Genomic DNA, 19,018 nt, shown 5'->3' on the forward strand with positions numbered 1-19,018 from the left:
CCTAGTTCATTTCCCAGAGTTAGGAGTCTTTATGTTCTGTGTCCCTTTCTGATATTTCCCACACATTTCTTCTCCCTTCCCTTATATTCCCTTTCACTATTATTCATATTCCCCAAATGAATGAGAAGATACACTGTTTGTCTTTCTCTGATTGACTTACTTCACTCAGCATAATACCCTCCAGTTCCATCCACGTTGAAGCAAATGGTGGGTATTTGTCGTTTCTAATGGCTGAGTAATATTCCATTGTATACATAAACCACATCTTCTTTATCCCTTCATCTTTCGATGGACACCGAGGCTCCTTCCACAGTTTGGCTATTGTGGACATGGCTGCTAGAAACATCGGGGTGCAGGTGTCCCGGTGTTTCATTGCATCTGAATCTTTGGGGTAAATCCCTAACAGTGCAATTGCTGGGTCATAGGGCAGGTCTATTTTTAACTCTTTGAGGAACCTCCACACAGTTTTCCAGAGTGGCTGCACCAGTTCACATTCCCACCAACAGTGTAAGAGGGTTCCCTTTTCTCCGCATCCTCTCCAACATTTGTTGTTTCCTGCCTTGTTAATTTTCCCCATTCTCACTGGTGTGAGGTGGTATCTCATTGTGGTTTTGATTTGTATTTCCCTGATGGCAAGTGATGCAGAGCATTTTCTCATGTGCATGTTGGCCATGTCTATGTCTTCCTCTGTGAGATTTCTCTTCATGTCTTTTGCCCATTTCATGATTGGATTGTTTGTTTCTTTGGTGTTGAGTTTAAGAAGTTCTTTATAGATTTTGGAAACTAGCCCTTTATCTGATATGTTATTTGCAAATATCTTCTCCCATTCTGTAGGTTGTCTTTTAGTTCTGTTGACTGTATCCTTTGCTGTGCAAAAGCTTCTTATCTTGATGAAGTCCCAATAGTTCATTTTTGCTTTTGTTTCTTTTGCTTTCGTGGATGTATCTTGCAAGAAGTTACTGTGGCCGAGTTCAAAAAGGGTGTTGCCTGTGTTCTCCTCTAGGATTTTGATGGAATCTTGTCTCACATTTAGATCTTTCATCCATTTTGAGTTTATCTTTGTGTATGGTGCAAGAGAGTGGTCTAGTTTCATTCTTCTGCATGTGGATATCCAATTTTCCCAGCACCATTTATTGAAGAGACTGTCTTTCTTCCAGTGGATAGTCTTTCCTCCTTTATCGAATATTAGTTGACCATAAAGTTCAGGGTCCACTTCTGGGTTCTCTATTCTGTTCCATTGATCTATGTGTCTGTTTTTGTGCCAGTACCACACTGTCTTGATGACCACAGCTTTGTAGTACAACCTGAAATCGGGCATTGTGATGCCCCCAGCTATGGTTTTCTTTTTTAAAATTCCCCTGGCTATTCGGGGTCTTTTCTGATTCCACACAAATCTTAAAATAATTTGTTCTAACTCTCTGAAGAAAGTCCATGGTATTTTGATAGGGATTGCATTAAACGTGTAAATTGCCCTGGGTAACATTGACATTTTCACAATATTAATTCTGCCAATCCATGAGCATGGAATATTTTTCCATCTCTTTGTGTCTTCCTCAATTTCTTTCAGAAGTGTTCTATAGTTTTTAGGGTATAGATCCTTTACCTCTTTGGTTAGGTTTATTCCTTTGGGTGCAACTGTAAATGGGATTGACTCCTTAATTTCTCTTTCTTCAGTCTCATTGATAGTGTATAGAAATGCCATTGATTTCTGGGCATTGATTTTGTATCCTGCCATGCTACCAAATTGCTGTATGAGTTCTAGCAATCTTGTGGTGGAGGCTTTTGGGTTTTCTTTGTAGAGTATCATGTCATCGGCGAAGAGGGAGAGTTTGACTTCTTCTTTGCCAATTTGAATGCCTTTAATGTCCTTTTGTTGTCTGATTGCTGAGGCTAGGACTTCCAATACTATGTTGAATAGCAGTGGTGGAGTGGACATCCCTGTCTTGTTCCTGATCTTAGGGGAAAGGCTCCCAGTGCTTCCCCATTGAGAATGATATTTGCTGTGGGCTTTTCGTAGATGGCTTTTAAGATGTCGAGGAAAGTTCCCTCTATCCCTACACTCTGAAGAGTTTTGATCAGGAATGGGCATCATTTGAATTCTTAAGTAAGAATGTATTTGTATATTAATTGAGCAATTAAAAATAAAGAAATAGTATTTTAAATATTTTTACGTGCTCTGAAAACATGTAGGAAAGAACCATTAAATCTTCCCAGAGGAGGTTGCCTTTGAACCAAGCTTTGTGGCTGGCCCAGTCCTTGCTTTCCATCCAGCCCTGTGGCTCTCCTATGCCCAGGACCTAGCTCAGATTTTTGTATTCTGGTCCTTCCAGATGAAGGAGGTATCTCCAGAGAAGCTACAATCTTGAGTTCTGAAATAGTAGAGTGGACCCCCCACTCTCCCCCTAAACTTCAAGTCTCAGAGAAACTACTAAGGTAACATGCTGAGTTGAAGACTGAACTAGAAAGAAAATGTGACTGTCCTTCAATACAAAGAAACTGCCCTCCACTCTGTGTTTTAATAGTGATGTTACTCTAAGCATATTAGGGTGGATGAAAAGCATAAAGTAAAGATCATTATTGATTCACCCTGGGCCAGGCTCATTCAAATTCAAGATGGAAAGTCCTAGAGAGCCATCCATGTCCTTGTCTTCCAGTGTCCAGTGACAAACCATTTTGGGAAAAAAGCCATGCCCTTTAGAAGGCCAAGTTCTGCATCCTATTGACCTACTCTCTTTTACAATCTGTTTTGGATCTTTTCAGCTGGTGAGATTGGTGGGAGGTGACATAGGAAAAACAACAATGGTAAGATTCACCGAGTCTCTAGCATGAACATGGCCTTTTCAAGTTATCAAGATAAATAACTATCTAAGCAGCATTCTGAAGAGTTTGTTTCCAATAAAGTGAATCTGCGGAGAGAAAAAAATGTAGTCACATTAACCTCTTACACAGCTTTCCAGGAAAAAGCTTTCATAACTAAAGGCCAATAATATGATGGCAGGAAGAAGCTCTGTAGAATGAACCAAGTTGCCCTATATAATCAAGAGGGTAAGGAAATCAACAGCCTGGGGAGAAGCCCCTATCATTTATGATCACTTTCTGACAATCTGGATACTAGAAAGATAGTTTGATGTACTCCAACTGAGTTGATAGGCTGGGGAGAATGGACAAGTACAAAATTTCTGTTACTTCTGAAAAGGTCTGAGAGGGAGAATCAACACAATGTGCTGGGAAGTTTGACTTTGAAATCAGAATTGTTTGTAATAAAAGAGTTTCTAGGGCTTTTGATATAGCAGGGGGTAACTCTGCATTAATAGATAGTAGTAGGACTTGGAGACAGAAGGGTTCTCCTTGAAAGAGAATTTCTTTGATTTGGGTCAAGCATTTTGCTCCATTTTGAGTTTTATATAGGACCCTTGCTTTCTGCCAAACCATGTCAAAGCTTGTAGCTGAACTCAGAAAACTAATTATCACTCAAATTATTTGCCTTGACATGGAGGTGCTGGAAAAATTCCATCTAGTTTTTAAGATAGACATTTTTGTCACACTGGATATTTCAAAAAGTGCCTATTGGATATCTGCTATGTGCATAACACTTTATTGAGTGCCATAACAAATGCAAAGAAATATGTGTCAGAATATACTCTCAAGGAAAATATACTTAGGGAGGGGTGGTAGAGGCTGAGTTGAGTTGGCCTACATGAAAGTTAACACCAATGATACAAAAGCAATTATGAATTTTTTTACGTTTCCATTATGTTTTTTTAAAGATTTTATTTATTTATTCATGAGAGATACAGAGAGAGAGAGAGAAGCAGAGACACAGGCAGAGGGAGAAGCAGGACCCATGCAGGGAGCCCTACATGGAACTCGATCCCGGGACTCCAGGATCATGCCCTGGGCTGAAGGCGGTGCTAAACTGCTGAGCCACCCAGGGATCCTCCATTATGTTTTTTTTTTAATTTAAATTCAATCTGCCAACATATAGAGCAATTATGATTTAATGCCAAAATAGTGACACTAATAAAAATCAGACTAAAGATAGAGAAATCTTTGTGGATTGAACAACTCAGGGAAGTCTTAGGGAAAAGGGAGGAAATTAAACGAGGTCGTAATAAGTAAAGGATCTTTTGCTTTTGCTACTTGCCTTTTTGTGTACTTGAGAGACTTTTTGTGGTGCTAAATTATAAGTGGTGACCACTGGTGATTAATCTAGGACAAAATTATAAAGTAAAAATGTCTTTTCTGCCTTCTCATTCTACTCTTGTCCCTTGGCAGTGCTCTAACACTTCTCAGGTTGTTTAAGAGAGATAAGAAGTAGCATCCAAGTTGCTTTCCTCTGCTTAATCCAATTTACCTGTCCTATGTTACATTTTTCTCAAGATCCACCTTCTCCTTGGAAACCAAGTACAGCTAAGGTGGTAATGATCTTCACTTTGGTTATTAATTGATTGATATATTTGGCAGCTCCCACATTCGGGGCATATATATTGAGGATTGTTAAGTCCTCTTGTTGGATAGATCCTTTAAGTATGATCTAGTGTCCCTCTTCATCTCTCACTACAGTCTTTGGGGTAAATTTTAGTTTATCTGATATAAGGATGGCTACCCCTGCTTTCTTTTGAGGACCATTTGAATGGTAAATGGTTCTCCAACCTTTTATTTTCAGGCTGTAGGTGTCCTTCTGTCTAAAATGAGTCTCTTGTAGACAGCAAATAGATGGGTTCTGCTTTTTTATCCAGTCTGAAACCCTGCGCCTTTTGATGGGGTCATTAAGCCCGTTCACGTTCAGAGTTACTATTGACAGATATGAGTTTAGTGTCATCATGATATCTATTCAGTCCTTGTTTTTGTGGATTGTTCCACTGAACTTCTTCTTAAAGGGGAATTTTAAGAGTCCCCCTTAAAATTTCTTGCAGAGCTGGTTTGGAGGTCACATATTCTTTCAGTTCCTGCCTGTCTTGGAAGCTCTTTATCTCTCCTTCCATTTTGAATGAGAGCCTTGCTGGATAAAGTATTCTTGGTTGCCTGTTCTTCTCATTTAGGACCCTGAATATATCCTGCCAGCCCTTTCTGGCCTGCCAGGTCTCTGTGGAGAGGTCTGCTGTTACCCTAATATTCCTCCCCATAAAGGTCAGGGATTTCTTGTCTCTTGCTGCTTTAAGGATCTTCTCTTTATCTTTGGAATTTGCAAGCTTCACTATTTATTAAATGTCGAGGTGTTGAACGGTTTTTATTGATTTTAGGGGGGATCTCTCTATTTCCTGGATCTGAATGCCTGTTTCCCTTCCCAGATTGGGAAAGTTTTCAGCTAGGATTTGTTCAAATACATATTCTGGCCCTCTGTCCCTTTCGGCGCCCTTGGGAACCCCAATTAAACGTAGGTTTTTCTTCCTCAGGCTGTCGTTTATTTCCCTTAATCTATCGTCATGGTCTTTTAATTGTTTGTCTCTATTTTCCTCAGTTTCCCTCTTTGCCATCAACTTGTCTTCTATGTCACTCACTCGTTCTTCCACCTCGTTAACCCTTGTCATTAGGACTTCTAGTTTGGATTGCATCTCATTCAATTGATTTTTAATTTCTGCCTGATGGGATCTAAATTCTGCAGTCATGAAGTCTCTTGAGTCCTTTATGCTTTTTTCTAGAGCCACCAGTAGCTGTATAATAGTGCTTCTGAATTGGCTTTCTGACATTGAATTGTAATCCAGATTTTGTAACTCTGTAGGAGAGAGGACTGTTTCTGATTCTTTCTTTTGGGGTGAGGTTTTCCTTCTAGTCATTTTGCTCAGTGCAGAGTGGCCAAAAACAAGTTGTATTGGGAAAAGGAGAAAAAGAGAGGAGAGAAAGAAGGAAAGAAAAGAGAAAAAGAAAAAAGGAAGAAGAAAAGAGAAGAAAAAGAGAAAGAAAAAGAAAGAAAGGAAAAAAGGGGGTGGGGGAAGCAAACAAAACAAAAAGAAAAAAAAACCCATGGGGGAGTATCTTCTGATTCTGTAGACTTTAAGTCCCTTGACTTCCCCTGGAACTTGTCCGTCTAGTTGGTCTTCTGGGGGAGGGGCCTGTTGTGCTGATTTTCAGGTGTTAGCACTTGGGGGAGCTGCTGTGCTCCCTGCCTGGTGCAGGGCTCAGTGGGGGTTGTTTACCCCGTGAGGCCCCAGGAGGAACAACCCCAGTGGCGGTGGCCAGCTCTGGAAGCCTGGATTCAGCTCCCGCAGTAACTACGGGGCTCTCCGTCTGCAGGGCCTGGAGGCTCCGGGGCGGGGCCGCTGATCTGCTCAGCTCGGGGCAGGAGCGTCCTTGCAGTCCTGGATCCTCCCGGCCTCTGCCTGTCCCGGGGGGAGGCCGGATCCTGGGCTGTGTCCCGGCGCCCTGTGCTCCGGGGCCTGCGCTGTTGGATTCGCGCTCCCGCCCCGCAGCCCCCTCCGCGGAGCCGCCGCCCGAGCCCCTCCGAGCTGCTCCGGGTCCCGCCGTGCGCGCTGCAGCCCTTAGGGAGCTCGGCGCACTCTCCAGCGCGCACAGGTGTCTGTTTGTGTCCCAGGGAGCCCGAGGGCATCCCCGCCCTCCTGGGTCCTGCTCCAACTCCCTGCAGGCCCCTTTCCGCCCGGGAAGGTTGGTGCAGCTCCTGCTTCTCCGGGACGGGGCTCTCCTGTCCTGGGGACACTCGCCCCGGCCTTAGCCCGGCTCCTCGCGGGGCCCCTCCCGCTTGGAGGCCTTTTGTTTCTTTTTTTTCCCCGTCTTCCTACCTGGATAGAAGCGCGAACTCTTCTCACTGCAGCATTCCAGCTGGTCTCTCTTTACATCTCAGGCCGAATTCGTAGATTTTCAGGATAATTTGAAGGTTATCTAGGTAATTTGGTGGGGACAGGTGATTTGGGGACCCTACTCTTCCGCCATCTTGCCCCGCCTCCCCAAGGTGGTAATGATCTATAATGGCTAGCGTGATATTCTTTCCCAGTAGTATCTTGGAAAATATACATTACTAGTCTCCTGTGCTAGATTACACTGTTTAATTTTCAAAATAATCTGGTGGGGTAAATTGTATTCTTCCTATTTATCAGGTGAAGAAACTGAGGCCAGAGAGATGAACAATTTAACTTGTTCAGTTTAATTGGTTCATTTTTTTTCTTTTTTTTTTTAAATGATAGTCACAGAGAGAGAGAGGCAGAGACACAGGCAGAGGGAGAAGCAGGCTCCATGCACTGGGAGCCTGACGTGGGATTCGATCCTGGGTCTCCAGGATCGCGCCCTGGGCCAAAGTCAGGCGCTAAACCGCTGCGCCACCCAGGGATCCCAATTGGTTCATTTTTATTTAATGAACAAGTTAAATAAAAGAGCTAGGATTTGAATCCAGGTTTGTCATATGATACCATTATTTGATGACTTATCCAATCCAAAGGACTGCATGCATACACTTAAGGATTCATAACACCCTTTTAAAATTATATTTTCAGGTAATATCAATGAAAATGTCAGAGTAGGGAACTCTAACTACTCATCCCTCCACAAAAACAATGAGTAAATGGGCAAAAAACATCAGAATCAACTTTATTGGAGCTCTGGAAACTAATGAAAGGTTTATAGTATCCAGGCAAATGCTTAATCATGAAAATGGGGTTGGGAGGCAGAATCTTTGTAGGAGAGCTTCATGACATTCTACTCACTAACTGACCAGTGAGAGAACTTAGCTGAGACTTCAGTGGCCATACACAACAAGGAATATACTTTAGAAAATTAGTTAAGTAAAGTCACTAAATAAACAAACAAGAGCAGACAACAAGGAGCAATTGAAAACTATGCAGAAAGAGAGACAACATGATTCCCAGAGTTGCCGTATCATAATATTCAAAACGTCTAGTTTTCAAACAAACAAAGGGTTGCAGAAGGGGATGTGGGTGGGGGTATAGGGTAACTGGGTGACAGACATTAAGGGGGGTATATGTTGAGATGGGTACTGGTGTTATACTATATGTTAGCAAATTGAATATAAATAAAATTTTGAAAAAGAACAATAAAAAACCAAATGTCTACTTTTCAGCAAAAAATTTCATGCAAAAAAAGACAATAGGGTCTATACACAAGAAAAAAAGAAATTAATAGAAACTATCCTTGGGGAAGCTCAAACATTGGACTTATTAGACAAAGATTTTAAATTAACAAATTTAAATACACTCAGATATTTAAAAATATAACAAGAAATATGGGGATCCCTGGGTGGCTCAGTGGTTTAGAGCCTGCCTTCGGCCCAGAGTGTGATCTTGAGTCCCGGGATCGAGTCCCACGTCTCTCTCTCTCTCGCTCTTGTGAACAAATGAATAAAATAAATAAATAAATAAAAGATATCTGGCTCTTGTGAATAAATAAATAAATTTAAAAATAAAAGATTTTATTTATTTATTCATGAGAGACAGAGAGAGAGAGAGAGAGAGAGAGAGAGAGAGAGGCAGAGACACAGGCAGAGGGAGAAGCAGGCTTCACCCAGGAAGCCCGACGTGGGACTTGATCCTGGGACTCAAGATCACACTCTGGGCCAAAGGCAGGCTCTAAACCACTGAGCCCCCCAGAGATCCCCAAATAAAATCTTTTAAAAATAAATGAAGACAATATGAATAAAGAGATGGAAATTATTAAAAATATGAATTCTCAGGTTAAGAATTTTAATAACTGAAATAAAAAATTCACTAGAGGAATTCAACAGTAGACTTGAATCAGAGGAAAAAGAATATGTGAAGATGGGACAACTGAAATAGTGTGAGGAGCATGAAGAAAACTTAATAGTGCCTCAGAGACCTGTGGAACACTATTAATCATACTATCAAATGCATAATGGTAGTCACTGAAGGAGATACGGAGGATGCAGAAGGAATATTTGAAAAAATAATGACCAAAACTTCACAAATATAATAAAATATATGAATCTACATATCCAATAAGCTCAAGAACTCCAAGAAGGATAAATCAGAGATTGAAATCAAGACATGTTATAACCAAACTATAAAAAGACAAAGATAATTTAGAAGGCACCCAAAGAGAAACAACTCACATACAATGGATCTTCAATACAATAAACAGATGATTTCTCACCAGAAACCATGCAGACCAGAAGACAGTGAGATGACATATTCTAAGTGTTGAAGGTAAGGGACTGTCAACCAAGAATTCCATATTTGGCAAAATTATCCTTCAAAAATGAAGGAGAAATTAAGACATCCCCAGGTAAACAAAATCCTGGAGAGTTTGTTGCTAGTAGACCTGTCCTATAAGAAATATCAAAGGGAATCTTTCAGGCTGAAATGGGATGATACTAAACAATAATTCAGACTCATATAAAGAAATAAATAGCAATGGCGAAGATAAATAAATAAATATAAAACTCAGTATTACTGTATTTTTGGCTAATAACTCCACTAGCCATAAAATTTTTTTCCTATAAAATTTAAAAGACTACTACATAAAGCAATAATTGCAAATCTATGTCAATGAGCATAAAGTATATAAAGATGTTAACTTGTGATCAAAACAATATAAAGGGAGGACAGAGCTATACAGGAGAAAAGTTTTTGTGAAATATTGAACTTAAGTTGGTATTAATTTGAAGTAGATTGTTATGAGGTAAGATGTTAATTGTAATCCCTAGGAAAAATTACTAAAATTATATAGTAAAAGAAATAAGAATGTAATCAACTTAGTAGGCTAAAAAATATCTAATGTAGAGAAGGCAGTAATATAGGAATTTATGAGTTAAAATGATGTAAGATATATGAAAAACAAATACTAAAATGGCATAGGTAAGTTTTTTCCTTATCAGTAATTACATTAAGATTAATGGATTAGGGCACCTGGGTGGCTTAGTGGTTGGGCATCTGCCTTTGGCTCAGGTCGTGATCCTGGCATCCTGGGATCGAGTCCCCCATCCCCAGGCTCCCTGTAGGGAGCCTGCTTCTCCCTCTGCTTATGTCTCTGCCTCTCTCTGTGTGCCTCTCATGAATAAATAATAAAAATCTTTAAAAAAGATTAATGGATGATACTCTCCAATTAAAAGGCAAAGATTGAAGAAATGGATAAATACTGTGATGCAGCTATACACTGGAGACAAGAGATTCACTTTAGAACCAAACACAAATAGGTTGAAAGTAAAAGGATGGAAAAAGGTATTTCATGCAAACAGTAACCAAAGCAGAGCTGGTGTGGTTATACTAATATCAGACAAAATAGACAAAAATTGTTACAAAACATAAAGAGGGACATTATATAATGATAAAAGGGCCAATCAATCAAGAAGATATAACACAAACATATATGGCTAATAGAGTCTCAATATATATGATACAAAACCTGACAGAATGAAAAGGAGAAATAGTTCAACAATATTGGTTAGAGACTTCAAAATCTCACTTTTTAAAAATATTTATTTATTTATTTATTTATTTATTTATTTATTTATTTGAGAGAGAGAGCATGCATGCACATACAAATGAGGAGTGGGAGAGGGACAAGCAGACTCTGTGCTGAGCATGGAGCCTGACATGGGGCTCAATTCCACGACCCTAATATCATGACCTGAGCCAAAATCAAGAGTCAGTAGATTAACCGACTGAGCCACCCAGGTGCCCCTTCAACACCTCACTTTCAATAACAGAATAACTAGACAAAATATAAAGAAGGAAATAGAAGACTTAACAAATACTCTCAACAACCCAGACCTAAAAGACATGTAGAACTATTCACCCTACAACAGAGGAATATGCATTCTTCTCAATTGTACATGGAACATTCTCCAAGGTAGATCATATATATCAGGCCATAAAACAAGTTTCAGCAAATTTAAAATGCTTAAATCGTACAAAGTATGCTTTATACCACAACAGAGTGAAGTTAGAAATCAATACCAGAAAAAAAAAAGAAATCAATACCAGAAAGAAATCTAGAAAATTCACAAATACACAGAAATTAAACAAAAGACTCTGAAACAACCAATAGATCACAGAAGAAATCACAAGAGAAAAAGAAGAATACTTTAAGATGAATGAAAATGAAAACACAACATTGAAATTTATGTGATGGACCCATCTCAGTTCTCAGAGGGAAATTTATAGCTATAAATGCCTACATTAAAAAAAGAAAGATCTTGTCAATAACCTTTCACTATAAGGAATTATAAAAAGAAAAGCAAAGTAAAACAAATAGGAGTAAAGAAATAAAAAGATTAGGGTAAATGTAAATGAAATAGAGAAAAGAAAAACAATTAAGAACAACAAAATAACAAAAAAATCCAGAAGTTAGTTCTTTGAAAAAAATCAACAAGATTGACAAACAGATCAAGAAATAGGGTAGATTCACACTACTAAAATCAAGTGAGAAAATGGGGACATTGCTACTCACCGTATAGAAATAGAAATAATTATAATAGAAAAGCCCAGGACCAGATGGTTTCACTGGCAAATTCAATCAAGTGTTTAAAAAATTAAGAGAAATCCTCATCAAAATCTTCCAAAAAATAGAAGAGGGGAGAACATCTCCTTATCCTAAGCCTGGCATTACTCATACCAAAGCTAGACAAAGACATCATAAAAAAAGGAAACTAATTCAAATATCCCTTACAAATATAAATTCAAAAATTCTTAACAAAATGCCAGCAGAACAAAACTGGCAACATATTAAAAGGATTATACAACATAAACAAGTGGGATTGATTCCAGGAATGCAAGCACGGTTCAACATATGAAAATTAATCAATATAAAATACTAGATTAAAATAATGGGGGATAGGGGCACCTGGCTGGCTCAGCCGGTAAAGCATGAGACTCTTGATCTTGGGGTCATGAGTTCAAGGCCCACGTTGGGCGTAGAGCCTACTTAAAAAATAAATAAAAATAAGATATTGAGTTGGAAAAGCACATTATCATCTCAATGCAGAACAAGTGTTTGATAAATCCAATATTTTTTCATGATTAAAAAAATTCAACAAGAGAATAGATAGAAACTTCCTCAACCTGATAAAGAGTATCTAGTAAAAATCCAAAGGTAACCTCATATTTAATTGTGAAAGCTTTTAGTCTTTCACAGATCAAGAACCACACAAGAATGTGTTCTCTCACCAGTCCTATTCCATATTATACTGAAGTTTCTAACCCGGGCAATTAGACAAGAAGAAGAAATAAAAGTCATCAAAATTAGAAAGGAATAGTTAAAACTGTCTCTGTTTGAAAATCACATGTTCTTACATATAGAAATCTTAAAGAACCCTCATACAAAGAAACTATTAGAAGTAATAAATTAATTCAGCAAAGTTGCAGGATACAAGAACAACATACAAAATCAGTTGTATGTCTATATACTAGAAATAAACATTCTGAACAGCAAATTAAGAAAACAATTTCATTTATAAAAGCATTAAAAGAATAAAATACTTAGGAATAAATCTAACCAAGGAGGTGCAATATTTGTAAGCTTAAAACTAACAAAATATTGTTGAAAAAGATTGAAGATACTCTCTCCTCCAGCAACCCAAGATGCAGAAAGGAAAGAAGGCAAAGGGGAAGAAGATGGCTCCTGCCCTGCTGTTGAGAAGAAGCAGGAGGCCAAGAAGGTAGTCAATTCCCTGTTTGAGAAAAGGCCCAAGAATTTTGGCATTGGACAGGACATCCAGCCCAAAAGGGACCTCACCCACTTTGTCAAATGCCCCCACTACATCCGGCTGTAGCAGCAAAGGGCTATTCTCTATAAACATCTAAAAGTACCTCCTGCAATTAACCAGTTCACCCAGGCCTTGGACCACCAAACAGCTACTCAACTACTTAAGCTGGCCCACAAGTACAGACCAGAGACAAAGCAAGAGAGGAAGCAGAGATTGTTGACCTGGGGTCAGAAAAAAAGCTATGGGCAAAAGAGGATGTCCCTACTAAGGCCACCTGTCCTTCGAGCTGGGGTTAACACTGTCACCACTTTGGTGGAAAACAAGAAGTCTCAGCTGGTAGTGATTGCACATGATGTGGATTGCATTGAGCTGGTTGTCTTCTGCCTGTCCTGTGTCGTAAGATGGGGGTTCCCCACTGAATTATCATGGGTAAGGCCAGGCTGGGGCCATCTGGTCCGCAGGAGGACCTGCACCACTGTCACTTTCATACAGGTTAACTTGGAAGACAAAGGAGCTCTAGCTAAGCTGGTTGAAGTCATCAGGTGTTTCAGTTTGATGCCCAAAGCAAGAAAAAGCCAATATCACAATTTGAAGGCAGGAAGAATTCTCACTTAGGGTAGGGGTTAGCCTTTTTGTTCTATTCACACCCATCCACATGAGGGACGGCATTCTGCTTTACTCAGCCTACCAATTCAAATATTAAACTTATATAAATACACCTTCACAAAAACACCCAGAACAATGACCAAATATCTGGGTTTCCCATAGCCTCAGCCAAGCTGACACATAAAATTAACCAGGGGATCCCTGGATGGCTCAGAGGTTTGGCACCTGCCTTCGGCCCAGGGCGTGATCCTGGAGTCTCAGGATCGAGTCCCACATCAGGCTTCCTGCATGCAGCCTGCTTCTCCTCTGTGTCTCTGCCCCCCTCTCTCTCTGTGTGTCTCAAATAAATAAATAAATAAATAAATAAATAAATAAATAAATAAAATCTTTTAAAAAATTAAAATTAAATTAACCATCACACCACAAACCCCTCAAAATGGATCAAAGACCTAAATGTAGAACTACAAACTGCAAAACTATTAGAAAAAAACGTGTGTAAATTCTTGTGACCTTGGATTTGGCAATGGATTCTTTGACATCACATCAAAAGCAAAGCAATAAAAGAAAAAAAAAACCCAGATAAATGGGACTTCATCAAATTAAAGATTGTGAGCATCAAAAGACATTATCAAGAAAGTTAAAACTAAATCACAGTATGCAAAAAAAGTTTGCAAATCATATCTGTAAAGGGTCTAGTACCCAGAATATTTAAAAGAATATTTATAACTCAACTCCAGAAAGACCAACATCTCAATTAAAAAATGGGCAAAGGCTCTTTCCGGTTTCAGTCATGGGCACACCGCAGAAGGATGTTATCATCAAGTCAGATGCACCTGACACGCTGCTGTTAGAGAAGCATGCAGACTATATCGCATCCTATAGCTCCAAGAAAGATGATTATGAATACTGTATGTCTGAATATTTGAGAATGAGTGGGATCTATTGGGGTCTGACTGTAATGGATCTGATGGGACAACTACATCGGATGAATAGAGAAGAAATTCTGACCTTCATTAAGTCATGTCAACATGAGTGTGGTGGAATAAGTGCTAGTATTAGACATGACCCCCATCTTTTGTACACTCTACGTGCTGCCCAGATTCTTACTCTGTATGATAGTATTGTTATTGATGTAAATAAAGTTGTGGAATATGTTCAGAGTCTACAGAAAGAAGATGGTTCTTTTGCTGGAGATATATGGGGAGAAATAGATACAAGATTCTCTTTTTGTGCGGTGGCAACCTTGGCTCTGTTGGGGAAGCTAGACGCTATTAATGTGGAAAAGGCAATTGAATTTGTTTTATCGTGTATGAACTTTGATGGTGGATTTGGTTGCAGGCCAGGTTCTGAATCCCATGCTGGGCAGATCTATTGTTGCACAGGATTTCTGGCTATTACTAGCCAGTTGCATCAAGTAAATTCTGATTTACTCGGTTGGTGGCTTTGTGAACGACAGTTACCATCAGGTGGACTCAATGGAAGGTCCGAGAAGTTACCAGATGTCTGCTATTCGTGGTGGGTGTTGGCTTCCCTAAAGATAATTGGAAGGCTTCATTGGATTGATAGAAACTGCGAAGTTTCATTTTAGCATGTCAAGATGAAGAAACAGGAGGATTAGCAGACCGACCAGGAGACATGGTAGATCCTTTTCATACTTTATTTGGAATTGCTGGATTGTCACTTTTGGGAGAAGAACAGATTAAACCTGTTAGTCCTGTTTTTTGCATACCTGAAGAAGTGCTTCAGAGAGTCAATGTTCAGCCTGAACTAGTGAGCTAGACATTGATAGAGATATGAGATATTGCTTAGTATAGTTTTGCCATCTTAACATTTCTGTAAAGTGCTTATCAAATTTAATGACTACTGTGTCACTATTTTGTATATTAATTGTATTAATTTTAATAAATTATGTAATTATACATACTGTAAAATTAAGATCCTTATCTTCAGCTTTAGATTTTTTTCTGCAATGCTGTTATCCTGAGTACAGTATTTTATTTCTGCTTAAGTGTATTTATTTGTATGTTTCCTTAACAGCAAACTTTTTTTAATAAATTAATTTTTATTGGTGTTCAATTTACCAACATACAGAATAACACCCAGTGCTCATCCCGTCAAGTGTCCCCCTCAGTGCCCATCACCCATTCACCCCCACCCCCCGCCCTCCTCCCCTTCCACCACCCCTAGTTCGTTTCCCAGAGTTAGGAGTCTTTATGTTCTGTGTCCCTTTCTTAACAGCAAACTATTGACTTAAAGTTTAAGTCTTGTGTTCTACTTGATTTTCCCATGTGCTTCTTTCATGTCATATAATAATGGTTAATGTAAATTGACCTATATCAATGAGAATGTTAACTGGTAAAAATGATAAACCTATCCATATATGAATTAAAAGATTCACCAGAAAAAAATGGGCAAAGGATTTGAGTAAACATTTCTCCAAAGAAGATATATTAATGGCCAATAAACACATGACATCATTAGTCATTACAGAAATGCAAATCAAAGCCATAATGAAAGACCATTTCACACTCATTAGCATGGCTATAATTTATTAAAACAGCAAGAAAATAACAAGTGTTGGTGAAGATGTGGAGAAATTGTAACCCTCATACACTGCTGGTGGAAGTATAAGATGGTGCAGCCACTATAGAAAACAGTTGGGGAGTTCCTCAAAAAGTTAAGCATAGAATTACTATATAATCCAACCATTCCACTGTTAAGTATATACCCAAGGGAAATTAAAACATATATCTACACAAGAACTTGTACACAATGTTCATAGTAGCATGATTTTATTAACCAAAAATGAAAACAACCCCAGTATTCATGAGTTGATGAATGGATAGACAAAATGTCCATACAATGGAATATTATTTAGCCATTAAAAGAAATTAAGTAGTGATATATGCATGCTACAACATTGATGGACCCTGAAACCTAAATGAAAGAAGCCAAACATAAAAAGTCAAATATTATGATTCCATTTATATGAAATGTCCAGAATAGATAAATCCATAGACCTTGAAAGCAGATTGGTGGTTGCCAGGGGTTGGAGGGAGGGGGGAAAGGGAAGTGACTGCTTAATGCTAGCATCACAAAGGAGTCCATTTTTATCATATTGTTTGACCTGATGTGTTTGAAATATATCAAACTGTCCAACTCTATGACACTTGAAAGGTTTTGGCCTGACAGTGCCTGATCCCTTCAATATGGGTGGCATTTCATTTAGAAGAATATATGACCATTGCCAGAGGAGATATAAAGCTAGAATTAGATAGTGGTGATGGTTGTGCATCATTGTGAGTGTATTCAAAGCCACTGAATTGTATACTTCAATATGTTTAAAATGGAGGATTTTATGTTGAGTGAATCTTATCTCAATAAAAAAAATGGAAATATTCAGTTAATCCTTACAGTTTTATAGTCAAGATAGCAGATCTTCTGGGGAATCTTACAACATACTGAGAGGATGATCATCAGTCCCAAGGCATATCAATAATCTGGAACAGACATTGGCCTTCTATAGGACACAGGCCAAAGCTGGCCATTGGCCTGTTTCATAAGGCCCATGAGCTCAGAATAGTTTTAAAATTTTAAAGGCCTTTTAAAAGCAACAATAACAAAGAATACATGACAGAAACTTTTGTGGCCATAAAACTGAAAATATTTACTATATGGCTCTTTACCAAAAAAGGAAGAAAAGATTGTTGACCTTGATCTATGGCAGTGATAAACGATAATCCCTCACATTTATAAGTGAACTTCAGTTTACAAGGCACATCTATTTTTTCTCTGCTGACTTTCAAAACAACTTTGTGAGGTAGATGAATTGTTACTTCTCTTTATAGAAGGGCAAAATGAGGCTTGGAGAGGTCAAGCTACTCATATCCCTTGCTGTGTCACTTGATAGAATTCAGATGGTCTGAAAGTAATTCACTATTCTTCCCCTACAGCCCATTGCCTCCGTGAACACTTTGGAAGAACAACTAAAGGTTCTGTGAAAACACAATACAATTAGACTTGACAGATCATCCCAAGGTTGAGAAAAAGACCAAGAGAGCTTTGGCTAACTACTGCTGGGATCTCTCTCACAGCTTTATATCTCCTCTGGCAATGGTCATATATTCTTCTAAATGAAATGCCACCTATATTGAAGGGATCAGGCACTGTCAGGCCAAAACCTTTCAAGTGTCATAGAGTTGGACAGTTTGATATATTTCAAACACATCAGGTCAAACAATATGATAAAAATGGACTCCTTTGTGATATGTCCCTTTATAGGAACCATGACAATTCCTCCTTCCCCAGATGTCCTGCATCTAACCTGTAGTTTCTGGACAGCATATAATGCAATTGCCATTCTGCCTTCCCACCAATTTACCAGGTGTCAGATTTCCTGAACTTCAGGAGCTCTGTAATATGTTGAAAAGTAGGGGTGGGTTGCAATTGATATGAATATTTCTTAATACGCCCTTGGCACCCAAGTAGCCAATCAACAGCTTCAAAGATGGCCTCCCCACCTCTAGGTCACTGTTTTCTTCCTCCATTCTTCATCCCACATGTGCCTGGCTTAGTACAATTCTATGTACTACTCATTTACAATCTGTAATCTTCTCTAGTCAATTTTGGATTATAGTCTCATGGAGGGGGAAGGAGCCCTGCACGCACTGTTGATTCAGGTACTCAAGGGCTATGAAGTAAATGGCTGCCCCTACTGGAGTCACTGTAATAGAATTGTGGGGGATTTATAATTATATCCCTCCATACAAGTCAGTTAATTAATCAGCCCTTCCCACACACTTCTATTAGGTTCCTCTCACTGGGTAGGCCATTTTACTCACAGCATGTAGCTCCTTCATTCAATTCTCTTTCTGCTCTCTTCTTGGGGGTCCTTTTCACTAAGGGACCAGTGTATCCTCTCCCCAGGAAGAGGGATCTTTTACAATTTCAGGCCCTTTCCTTCTTTGGGGCCCCCATATAGATGCCAGGTTATTTGATAAGGTCCTCATATTTTGAATTTAATCTACATAAGGCCAAATTCCCTTGATTTTTTAAGAAATAACTTTAATTCTCCCACCTGACATTTTGATTGTATCCAAGGCCTGGATGCTACCTTAATTTTTGTGGACCTAGTAGGGGAAATAATTTTAAACTCTGCTCTCACTTTGACTGCTAGGCTTTGATCCCATTGCCTGTAACACCTTGATTCTTTTTTTTTTTAAGATTTTATTTATTTATTCATGAGAGATACAGAGAGAGGCAGAGGCATAGGCAGAGGGAGAAGCAGGCTCCCCTCAGAGAGCCTGATGTGGGACTTGATCCCAGGACCCCAGGATCACAACCTGAGTCAAAGGCAGATGCTTATCCACTGAGCCACCCAGGTGCCCCTAACACCTGGATTCTAAATATGCTTGGAGAACAAATAATATTAACAGCCCACTTCTTCTGTCTAGGCAGTCCCAATGCCTTGTACTTTTTGTTTTCTTTCTCATGCAAGATCTTTGTCTATTAGCATCACTTGTACATCTGGCCATCTATTACCTTAGATTCCTGGGAATTTGCAGGATTCACCCAGCCTTCCTGCTTATTGTCTTCTAAATCTCCCTTATCTCTATCTCTTCGTTCAACTGTCTATATGTACAGTTTCTAAGATATAAGCCCTGGGTCTGCCTTTCTTATCCAATACTCCTACCTCTTTGTGGGGAGAGGTTAGGGTTAAAACAGCCACCATGACTCTGCCCTCGCAAAATTTTTCCCTAGTTGGCGAAGTTGTTCTGTCCAGCC

The 19,018-nt window shown here is 39.1% G+C and overlaps 1 protein-coding gene and 1 pseudogene across 1 annotated transcript; both read left to right on the forward strand.

Moving 5' to 3' along the window:
- Positions 1-12,497: 12,497 nt before the first annotated feature.
- On the forward strand, positions 12,498-13,243 carry LOC129518018 (60S ribosomal protein L7a-like; annotated as a pseudogene).
- Positions 13,244-14,024: 781 nt separating this feature from the next.
- LOC129518304 (geranylgeranyl transferase type-2 subunit beta-like) lies at positions 14,025-15,014 on the forward strand. The gene is given in 2 exon segments (XM_055338400.1): positions 14,025-14,796; positions 14,799-15,014. Coding segments are annotated over 2 exon segments (987 nt in total). The 3' UTR covers position 15,014.
- Positions 15,015-19,018: the final 4,004 nt, after the last annotated feature.

Source organism: Nyctereutes procyonoides, unplaced genomic scaffold (genome assembly GCF_905146905.1).
Source record: "Nyctereutes procyonoides isolate TBG_1078 unplaced genomic scaffold, NYPRO_anot_genome, whole genome shotgun sequence".
NCBI classification, from domain to species: Eukaryota; Metazoa; Chordata; class Mammalia; order Carnivora; family Canidae; genus Nyctereutes; species Nyctereutes procyonoides.